Source organism: Leptodactylus fuscus, chromosome 4 (genome assembly GCF_031893055.1).
Source record: "Leptodactylus fuscus isolate aLepFus1 chromosome 4, aLepFus1.hap2, whole genome shotgun sequence".
Classification (NCBI taxonomy): domain Eukaryota; kingdom Metazoa; phylum Chordata; class Amphibia; order Anura; family Leptodactylidae; genus Leptodactylus; species Leptodactylus fuscus.
In genome coordinates this window covers 209,915,827-209,928,040 of record NC_134268.1, presented here as the reverse complement: position 1 = coordinate 209,928,040, position 12,214 = coordinate 209,915,827, and the positions used below count along the sequence as shown (strand labels likewise).

Genomic DNA, 12,214 nt, shown 5'->3' with positions numbered 1-12,214 from the left:
AGCTCCTTTCAAATCTTTTTGATCATAATGAAAAGGAACAAATGCAACTTCAGAGCCGCGAACAATAAAAAAAACATATTCACGTATAAAACGCGAACACGAGTAAATAGCTCGCCGGAGACGAAACTTTTTTTTTTTTTTAAGTGGTTTCTTCTCCCCCTCCCCTCCCCCCTCCTGCACATTTCTCATTTAGAAAGGCGAGAACACAAAGCCCTTACTGTCAGTGACAGGTGAGCCACAGGGGATCGCAACGGATCAAGATATGCGTACAGCAGCTGTCTACCTTTTTGGCTTTCCTTAGATACGTCCTGGCAGAGTCCTTGAAAGCTTCTTCCTCTTCAGACTCCTTGGCTTGCAGATAACAGACCCATCCCAGAAGATACCATACCTACAAGACAAGGGTGGAAAAAGGGCAATCATTATGGGGCAATGAGCAGCAGGCGAGAGGGGGCTGAGGGCTGCGGATCGGATCCCCCGGCGGGGCGGGAGGGACTTGGAAGGATCTCATATAAGGCATAATAATAAGATAAGGAGTGGTAAGGGGAATATGGGAAGGAAAGTGGTCGTAGGAATGAGGTGTCGGGGTGTGCGATGTGTCATGGGGTGTAGGGTGGCTTACTGATTCCTCAGCCCTGATGGCAGGTTGGACAGGGAAAATTGAGATTTTTTTTTTGGTGCCCAGAAATGGATATGATGCACATTTAGGGGTCCAGTAACAGGATGAATACACAAGGGTCCAATTACAGACAGGGGGGGATACATAAGTGCCTGCTAAAGCACAGGGTGCATATATAGGGGGTCTACTAAGAGACAGGGTGCATATATAGGGGTCTACTAAGAGACAGGGAGCATATATAGGGGTCTACTAAGAGACAGGGAACATATATAGGGGTCTACTAAGAGACAGGGTGCATATATAGGGGTCTACTAAGAGACAGGGTGCATATAGAGGGGTCTACTAAGAGACAGGGTGCATATATAGGGGTCTACTAAGAGACAGGGTGCATATATAGGGGTCTACTAAGAGACAGGGTGCATATATAGGGGTCTACTAAGAGACAGGGTGCATATATAGGGGTCTACTAAGAGACAGGGTGCAAATATAGGGGTCTACTAAGAGACAGGGTGCATATATAGGGGTCTACTAAGAGACAGGGTGCATATATAGGGGTCTACTAAGAGACAGGGTGCAAATATAGGGGTCTACTAAGACACAGGGAGCATATATAGGGGTCTACTAAGACAGGGTGCATACATAGGGGTCTACTAAGAGACAGGGTGCATATATAGGGGTCTACTAAGAGACAGGGTGCATATATAGGGGTCTACTAAGACACAGGGAGCATATATAGGGGTCTACTAAGAGACAGGGTGCATATATAGGGGTCTACTAAGACACAGGGAGCATATACAGGGGTCTACTAAGAGAAAGGGTGCATATATAGGGGTCTACTAAGAGACAGGGTGCATATATAGGGGTCTACTAAGACACAGGGAGCATATACAGGGGTCTACTAAGAGACAGGGTGCATATATAGGGGTCTACTAAGAGACAAGGTGCATATATAGGGGTCTACTAAGAGACAGGGTGCATATATAGGGGTCTACTAAGAGACAAGGTGCATATATAGGAGTCTACTAAGACAGGGTGCATATATAGGGGTCTACTAAGAGAAAGGGTGCATATATAGGGGTCTACTAAGACACAGGGAGCATATACAGGGGTCTACTAAGAGAAAGGGTGCATATATAGGGGTCTACTAAGAGACAGGGTGCATATATAGGGGTCTACTAAGAGACAGGGTGCATATATAGGGGTCTACTAAGAGACAGGGTGCATATATAGGGGTCTACTAAGAGACAGGGTGCATATATAGGGGTCTACTAAGAGACAAGGTGCATATATAGGGGTCTACTAAGAGACACGGTGCATATATAGGGGTCTACTAAGAGACAAGGTGCATATATAGGGGTCTACTAAGACACAGGGAGCATATACAGGGGTCTACTAAGAGACAGGGTGCATATATAGGGGTCTACTAAGAGACAAGGTGCATATATAGGGGTCTACTAAGAGACAGGGTGCATATATAGGGGTCTACTAAGAGACAAGGTGCATATATAGGAGTCTACTAAGACAGGGTGCATATATAGGGGTCTACTAAGAGAAAGGGTGCATATATAGGGGTCTACTAAGACACAGGGAGCATATACAGGGGTCTACTAAGAGAAAGGGTGCATATATAGGGGTCTACTAAGAGACAGGGTGCATATATAGGGGTCTACTAAGAGACAGGGTGCATATATAGGGGTCTACTAAGAGACAGGGTGCATATATAGGGGTCTACTAAGAGACAGGGTGCATATATAGGGGTCTACTAAGAGACAAGGTGCATATATAGGGGTCTACTAAGAGACACGGTGCATATATAGGGGTCTACTAAGAGACAAGGTGCATATATAGGGGTCTACTAAGACACAGGGAGCATATACAGGGGTCTACTAAGAGAAAGGGTGCATATATAGGGGTCTACTAAGAGACAGGGTGCATATATAGGGGTCTACTAAGAGACAGGGTGCATATATAGGGGTCTACTAAGAGACAAGGTGCATATATAGGAGTCTACTAAGACAGGGTGCATATATAGGGGTCTACTAAGAGAAAGGGTGCATATATAGGGGTCTACTAAGACACAGGGAGCATATACAGGGGTCTACTAAGAGAAAGGGTGCATATATAGGGGTCTACTAAGAGACAGGGTGCATATATAGGGGTCTACTAAGAGACAGGGTGCAAATATAGGGGTCTACTAAGAGACAGGGTGCATATATAGGGGTCTACTAAGAGACAAGGTGCATATATAGGGGTCTACTAAGAGACAAGGTGCATATATAGGAGTCTACTAAGAGACAGGGTGCATATATAGGAGTCTACTAAGAGAAAGGGTGCATATATAGGGGTCTACTAAGAGACAGGGTGCATATATAGGGGTCTACTAAGAGAAAGGGTGCATATATAGGGGTCTACTAAGAGACAAGGTGCATATATAGGGGTCTACTAAGAGACAAGGTGCATATATAGGGGTCTACTAAGAGACAGGGTGCATATATAGGAGTCTACTAAGAGACAGGGTGCATATATAGGAGTCTACTAAGAGACAGGGTGCAAATATAGGGGTCTACTAAGAGACAGGGTGCATATATAGGGGTCTACTAAGAGACAAGGTGCATATATAGGGGTCTACTAAGAGACAGGGTGCATATATAGGAGTCTACTAAGAGACAGGGTGCATATATAGGAGTCTACTAAGAGAAAGGGTGCATATATAGGGGTCTACTAAGAGAAAGGGTGCATATATAGGGGTCTACTAAGATAAAGGGTGCATATATAGGGGTCTACTAAGACACAGGGAGCATATACAGGGGTCTACTAAGAGAAAGGGTGCATATATAGGGGTCTACTAAGAGACAGGGTGCATATATAGGGGTCTACTAAGAAACAGGGTGCAAATATAGGGGTCTACTAAGAGACAGGGTGCATATATAGGGGTCTACTAAGAGACAAGGTGCATATATAGGGGTCTACTAAGAGACAGGGTGCATATATAGGAGTCTACTAAGAGACAGGGTGCATATATAGGAGTCTACTAAGAGAAAGGGTGCATATATAGGGGTCTACTAAGAGAGGGTGCATATATAGGGGTCTACTAAGAGAAAGGGTGCATATATAGGGGTCTACTAAGAGACAAGGTGCATATATAGGGGTCTACTAAGAGACAAGGTGCATATATAGGGGTCTACTAAGAGACAGGGTGCATATATAGGAGTCTACTAAGAGACAGGGTGCATATATAGGAGTCTACTAAGAGACAGGGTGCAAATATAGGGGTCTACTAAGAGACAGGGTGCATATATAGGGGTCTACTAAGAGACAAGGTGCATATATAGGGGTCTACTAAGAGACAGGGTGCATATATAGGGGTCTACTAAGAGACAGGGTGCATATATAGGGGTCTACTAAGAGAAAGGGTGCATATATAGGGGTCTACTAAGAGACAGGGTGCATACATAGGGGTCTACTAAGAGACAGGGTGCATATATAGGGGTCTACTAAGAGACAGGGTGCATATATAGGGGTCTACTAAGAGAAAGGGTGCATATATAGGGGTCTACTAAGAGACAGGGTGCATATATAGGGGTCTACTAAGAGACAGGGTGCATATATAGGGGTCTACTAAGAGAAAGGGTGCATATATAGGGGTCTACTAAGAGACAGGGTGCATACATAGGGGTCTACTAAGAGACAGGGTGCATATATAGGGGTCTACTAAGAGACAGGGTGCATATATAGGGGTCTACTAAGAGAAAGGGTGCATATATAGGGGTCTACTAAGAGACAGGGTGCATATATAGGGGTCTACTAAGAGACAGGGTGCATATATAGGAGTCTACTAAGAGACAGGGTGCATATATATAGGAGTCTACTAAGAGACAGGGAGCATATACAGGGGTCTACTAAGAGACAGGGTGCATATATAGGGGTCTACTAAGAGACAAGGTGCATATATAGGAGTCTACTAAGACAGGGTGCATATATAGGGGTCTACTAAGAGAAAGGGTGCATATATAGGGGTCTACTAAGAGACAAGGTGCATATATAGGGGTCTACTAAGAGACAAGGTGCATATATAGGGGTCTACTAAGAGACAGGGTGCATATATAGGAGTCTACTAAGAGACAGGGTGCATATATAGGAGTCTACTAAGAGACAGGGTGCAAATATAGGGGTCTACTAAGAGACAGGGTGCATATATAGGGGTCTACTAAGAGACAAGGTGCATATATAGGGGTCTACTAAGAGACAGGGTGCATATATAGGAGTCTACTAAGAGACAGGGTGCATATATAGGAGTCTACTAAGAGAAAGGGTGCATATATAGGGGTCTACTAAGAGAAAGGGTGCATATATAGGGGTCTACTAAGAGAAAGGGTGCATATATAGGGGTCTACTAAGACACAGGGAGCATATACAGGGGTCTACTAAGAGAAAGGGTGCATATATAGGGGTCTACTAAGAGACAGGGTGCATATATAGGGGTCTACTAAGAGACAGGGTGCAAATATAGGGGTCTACTAAGAGACAGGGTGCATATATAGGGGTCTACTAAGAGACAAGGTGCATATATAGGGGTCTACTAAGAGACAAGGTGCATATATAGGGGTCTACTAAGAGACAGGGTGCATATATAGGGGTCTACTAAGAGAAAGGGTGCATATATAGGGGTCTACTAAGAGACAAGGTGCATATATAGGGGTCTACTAAGAGACAAGGTGCATATATAGGGGTCTACTAAGAGACAGGGTGCATATATAGGAGTCTACTAAGAGACAGGGTGCATATATAGGGGTCTACTAAGAGACAAGGTGCATATATAGGGGTCTACTAAGAGACAGGGTGCATATATAGGGGTCTACTAAGAGACAGGGTGCATATATAGGGGTCTACTAAGAGACAAGGTGCATATATAGGGGTCTACTAAGAGACAAGGTGCATATATAGGGGTCTACTAAGAGACAGGGTGCATATATAGGGGTCTACTAAGAGACAGGGTGCAAATATAGGGGTCTACTAAGAGACAGGGTGCATATATAGGGGTCTACTAAGAGACAAGGTGCATATATAGGGGTCTACTAAGAGACAGGGTGCATATATAGGGGTCTACTAAGAGACAGGGTGCATATATAGGAGTCTACTAAGAGAAAGGGTGCATATATAGGGGTCTACTAAGAGACAGGGTGCATATATAGGGGTCTACTAAGAGACAAGGTGCATATATAGGGGTCTAATAAGAGACAAGGTGCATATATAGGGGTCTACTAAGAGACAGGGTGCATATATAGGAGTCTACTAAGAGACAGGGTGCATATATAGGAGTCTACTAAGAGACAGGGAGCATATACAGGGGTCTACTAAGAGACAGGGTGCATATATAGGGGTCTACTAAGAGACAGGGTGCATATATAGGGGTCTACTAAGAGACAGGGTGCATATATAGGGGTCTACTAAGAGACAAGGTGCATATATAGGGGTCTACTAAGAGACAAGGTGCATATATAGGGGTCTACTAAGAGACAGGGTGCATATATAGGGGTCTACTAAGAGAAAGGGTGCATATATAGGAGTCTACTAAGAGACAGGGTGCATATATAGGGGTCTACTAAGAGACAAGGTGCATATATAGGGGTCTACTAAGAGACAGGTTTTTTTTGGGTGTCCTTCCTTTTTGGGGTGCGCTCTGACAACACAGTTTATGGCTTTGCACTCTGACGGCAGAAACTTGCTGAGGATTTTCTCACATAGGAGCGTCTGCTCACGCATAACCTGAAGTGTGAACAGGGCCTAACGCAGTTTCTGGGTCTCCCTCACTTATTAGGATTTCGCGAGATATCGCAGAACAAGACTTCTGTGCCGACCACCTGTCCATATAGAATAGTCATTGCCTTAGATCCTGACGAACGCACCGCCATGTTAATTAACCTGTGTTCTGAGCGTTGCCATGGCGACCAGTTTAGCGCGCAGAACTTCGGATTGCTTTATTACAGTAAGTGCTTTGTTGTGTATATGGTCTCGGCGGGGGAGCGGACTATGAAATGAGTTCATATACTCCATATTACACCGGGTTACAATACACTCTTTAAAGTATTATAATTCCGCGCCGGCCTCATGCCAGCAGTGTATTATAAACCCATCACTTCTCGTACTCTTTTTATTAGGGAACATTAGTAGCCCACGGTTATTAGGACTCCGATGTCGCCTTCCCGGTAATAAAGAAAATAAAAAAAGCCCTTAACGTCAATGCCCACCTTTTATGTCGCTTTCATGGCTAACAATTTGTAATAAGTTTTAAGTTTTTTTTAAATAATTTTTATAATTTTTTAAAATATTTTTTTATTTTACAATATTTATTGTGGTTAGACATTGATAGATATAAAGTGACATGATATTGTCACCACTAGGGGGAGCTCACTATGTATTATTGGGGTCTATGTGTAAGTAGTGTGCCGTAACCTTCTAGGCTCCTCCAGTAGTGACTGCAAACAAAGTCTTATCATTCTCAGAGTCCTTACTTTTTAATATTTCCTTGAAATAACCCTATGAGGGCTTGTTTTTTGCAGGACTAGTTTTCTATTCTAATTGCAGCCTGGAACGGAACTACTGCCATAGCGGCTGCTATAAGGCCTGCAACTTTAACGGGCAAAGCCGGGCCCTCCGCTTCTTGTTTGCTTGGAGCAGGTTTTGACCACTATTCACTTACCGATCCCCTCTCCTGCCCATGGCTTCTTCCTCTTCCCCTCCAGGGAGCCCTATGCGCCATATATCACTTCCAAATACTGGACAGTGTCAAAATGTTATGTGCAACACACAGGGCCCCCTGGAGGCTGAAAGGGAAGCAGAGGAGCAGGCTGTGGGCAAGAGCGAGCATGTGAATAGTGGCCATTACCTGTTGGAGTAAACCAGCAAGTCCCGGCATGGGGACCCTTACTGTATGGAGGCCGGTAAAGGGGGCAGTTACTTAATATGGTGTAAATAAGACTTAGGTACGACATGTTCAAGGGAAAAGGGATGAGTAAGGCTGAGTTTACACAGCCTTTGGACCGGAATTTGATGCGGAGGCCACCTCAGGTTCCGTTCCAAAATACAGGGCAGCCGTGACTGGATGCCGATGCACTGCACCGACATCCAATCGCGGCACTGCGATTTGGATTAGGCCCAAATTAATGGGTCTAGTCAGTAGTGTCTTCAGGCGGATTCGCGAGGCACAATCCGCCTAAAGAATGAGCATGTCCATTCTTTTTTCAGGAAGCCGGAACAAACGGCTCCCGGAAAAAAGAACTGACCGGCTCCCATAGATATCAATGAGAGATCTTTTTGGTCAGGATTTTGAGGCAGATACAGCCTCAAATTCCTGACCAAAATACCCCGTGTGAACTCAGACTAAAGGATTCTATACATTTCCATAAGCATCAATGCTATTGTGTTGTAATAAGGCGTCTAAGCTGTTTTTGAAGATGTCACCAGTTGTAGTTACTGTTGGCAAATTTTTATGCTTTCCAACTTTTTTTTTCTTTTTAAATTGCTCTGCATTACAATATTCTGCTTCTCAGAACTTTTTTTTTTAGATTTTTATCTATGGAGCTATGTCAAGGTTCTTATTTTTGCATGGTGACCTGTAGTTTTGCGTGGTTTCCTTATAGGACAGATATGACTGTTTAATCCATTCTTTTGGGAGTTGATAATACTCTGATTCTCAAATTTTTTTTATTTCTTTTTTTTTTTTAGATTTTTTCTATGGAGCTGTGTAAAGGTTCTTTTTCAATGCTATTGTGTTGTAATAAGGCGTCTAAGCTGTTTTTGAAGATGTCACCAGTTGTAGTTACTGCTACAAATTTTTATGCTTTCCAAATTTTTTTTTTTTTCTAAATTGCTCTGCATCACAATATTCTGCTTCTCAGAACTTTGTTTTGTTTGTTTTTTTAATCTATGGAGCTATGTAAAGGTTCTTATTTTTTGCATGGTGACCTGTAGTTTTGTGTGGTTTCCTTATAGGACAGATATGACTGTTTAATCCATTCTTTAGGGTGGGAGATGACAAATAAGACTGAACTTGAAGACCCAAACCACTTTTTTTTTTTTTTAAAGTGTCTTTGGTCTGAAAAATCTGGTATATGCATAAATAAGTCATTGAGTACAAAGTGCTATTTTTACCGAATGCACCTAAAGCATAAAGACCATAACAAAATACAAAACCGCGAACACGGCCGAGCACAATGAGGCGTAGAATCTAGAACTTTCTGCATGTAACGTATTATTAAATACATAAGTGTTATTCTATAAAGAATCGCTGTTGTTAGAAATGTCTTAAATTAAGATGAATGAGTGAGAATGGATTGCTTGTAAGGTACGAGCGGGCGTAATGAGCTGGAGTGCTCTCCAAAAAGAAGAGTAAATGAAAAAATAAAAATTCATTGACTGGTATGGCGGTGGATTTCATCAAGCAGAACATTACACATACAGACAATCTGACGAGAGCCGAGCCCATTTACTGCTGAGTGGAAAGATGAATCGGGCATAAGAGCTCGCACTTCACCGGATAAAACAGCTCAGAAAAAAAAAAAATCGGATATGTTCATTAACTTGTATAAAACGTGAAATCGGAAAGGAAAGAAAAATAGCAAATTCTTCATTCAAAGCTTTTCGGAGAATATCCAGATATGAAAATAACCTACTGATTATTAACACTCACTTTCCATCAATGGTGTATACTAGGGTTGAGCGATCGGGATCGGAAAAGATCGACGCAAATTTCACGATCGCGATTGGCTGGAAAATGATCGGAAATCGGATTTTGAAATCTCAAGATTGGCTCAACCCTAGAAGTGACTTTTCCCATAGAGAAGCATTGACTAGGGTTGAGCGATCAGGATCGGATTCCGACCAGCGATCGAGCAAATTTCACGATCGGGATCGGCTGGAAAATGATCGGAAATCGGATTTTAAAATCGATCCTGAAATCTCAAGATCGGCTCAACCCTAGTGTATACAGATAAGGGGAAACGCGATGATACGATATGGGATGTGGTAGGGATAATAGAGTGGAAGGTGAGTCGATGGCATAAGACAGTGTAGGGATAATAGAGGGTAGGACTATGATATGGGGCACTGGACGGGATAAGAGAGTTAGGATAGTGCTGGTGATGAGAGCGCGGGGGTTCGGACTAGGATAGAACAATTTAAAGGGATTTTACAGGATAAATGCAATTCGTACTAGGAGCTAGGGGTGGTAAGAAATAAGAAAAAAAAAAAAAAGGAACACTCACTTACGCTAGTCTTCAGTTCTTGTAAGGTGTCCCCTCTTTCCTCCACGGCATCGACTACCCAGACCAAAAGTGCAGAGGCTCAATAATAATGTCACCATTACCCAACACCGATGAGGACAGTGACTGTGACATCAATCACCTGAGCCTCTGCACCTCAAGCCTGGGCAGTCTGTGCACCAGAGGGAACCAGAACCCAGAGAAAATGATTAGCAGGTTTTTTTGTTTTTTTTTAGTTTACACCGCTACTGATACCCAGTGAGTTTTGCAGTTATCTTACAAAACCCCTTTAAGGGATTACAGATACTATAGTATATTGAAACTATACAAGGAGACATGGATGGGGGATAACACTGCGGAGTTTGGGACTATGACATGCGACAGTGGTAGGAATAATGGAGTGCAGATCGGGACTATGGCATGGGACAGTGGTAGGAATAATGGAGTGCAGATCGGGACTATGGCATGGGACAGTGGTAGGAATAATGGAGTGCAGATCGGGATTATGGCATGGGACAGTGGTAGGAATAATGGAGTGCAGATCGGGACTATGGCATGGGACAGTGGTAGGAATAATGGAGTGCAGATCGGGATTATGGCATGGGACAGTGGTAGGAATAATGGAGTGGAGATCGGGATTATGGCATAGGACAGTGGTAGGAATAATGGAGTGCAGAACGGGACTATGGCATGGGACTGTGGTAGGAATAATGGAGTGCAGATCGGGATTATGGCATGGGACAGTGGTAGGAATAATGGAGTGGAGATCGGGATTATGGCATGGGACAGTGGTAGGAATAATGGAGTGCAGATCGGGACTATGGCATGGGACAGTGGTAGGAATAATGGAGTGCAGATCGGGATTATGGCATGGGACAGTGGTAGGAATAATGGAGTGCAGATCGGGATTATGGCATGGGACAGTGGTAGGAATAATGGAGTGGAGATCGGGATTATGGCATAGGACAGTGGTAGGAATCATGGAGTGCAGATCGGGATTATGGCATTGGACAGTGGTAGGAATAGTGGAGTGCAGATCGGGATTATGGCATGGGACAGTGGTAGTAATAAAGGAGTGGAGATCAGGATTATGGCATGGGACAGTGGTAGGAATAATGGAGTGGAGATCGGGACTATGGTATGGGACAGTGGTAGGAATAATGGAGTGCAGATCGGGACTATGGCATGGGACAGTGGTAGAAATAAAGGAGTGGAGATCGGGATTATGGCATGGGACAGTGGTAGGAATAATGGAGTGCAGATCGGGACTATGGCATGGGACAGTGGTAGGAATAATGGAGTGCAGATCGGGACTATGGCATGGGACAGTGGTAGGAATAATGGAGTGCAGATCGGGACTATGGCATGGGACAGTGGTAGGAATAATGGAGTGGAGATCGGGACTATGGCATGGGACAGTGGTAGGAATAATGGAGTGGAGATCGGGACTATGGCATGGGACAGTGGTAGGAATAATGGAGTGGAGATCGGGATTATGGCATGGGACAGTGGTAGGAATAATGGAGTGGAGATCGGGACTATGACATGGGACAGTGGTAGGAATAATGGAGCGGAGATTGGGACTATGACATGGGAGAGTGGTAGGAATAATACAGTGCAGATCGGATTATGGCATGGGACAGGGGTCAATGACAGAGAAATGAAAAAGATAATGAGAAGGTGGAACTATGATAAGGGACAGATTTGGTGATAATATAGTGGCTGTTGGGTCTGACAGGGGAGAGTGGTGGGGATAATATGTGGACGTTTGGACTACGATGTGGGACAATGGTGGGAATAATATAGTGGAGGTTGGAACTATGACATGGGAGGCAAAAATAATACATGGAGGTTGGGACTAGGGCTGGGCAATTATGACCAAAATCAAAATACCTTGATTACGATTAAAGGCGATTATTTAGGCAATGCCCCTTTTAAACCACACCCTTTTTACAATATGAGTATGTGTTGGGCAAACCTCACTAGATTTTTCACCCAAGGTTCAACCAGAAGATTCGTTCAGACCAAACACAGCTGAAGCGAAGCTACTAATATACTCTGGGGTCCTTTCAGATGTCAAGAGAAAAGGGAGCACAGGTGAGGTGAGTAACCCGTTTTTTTTCTTTTTATTTGATCACATCCCCTGGGCCTCTGCTTATTAGTGAATCGGAAGTGACGCCAGAGTATAAATATAACACCTCTGATTCAGATGTGTTCTTCCCCAAGGAAACGTCAGGTAAAACCTCAACAATATTGTAATAATCGAAACAAAAATAACCCGGTTGATGTTCGATTTCAGTTATTTTTGGAATAATCGCCTAGTCCTAGTTGGAACAGA

General features: G+C 43.6%; 1 protein-coding gene across 1 annotated transcript in view; it reads right to left on the bottom strand.

Annotated features, from left to right (window-relative positions):
* Nucleotides 1–220: 220 nt before the first annotated feature.
* Nucleotides 221–12,214, bottom strand: part of LOC142201191 (uncharacterized) — a 228,549-nt gene continuing 216,555 nt past the window's right edge. Inside the window, exon 10 of the mRNA XM_075272018.1 lies at nt 221–388. Within this exon, the coding sequence (XP_075128119.1) occupies nt 221–388 (168 nt within the window). The remainder of the gene's footprint in view (nt 389–12,214) is intronic.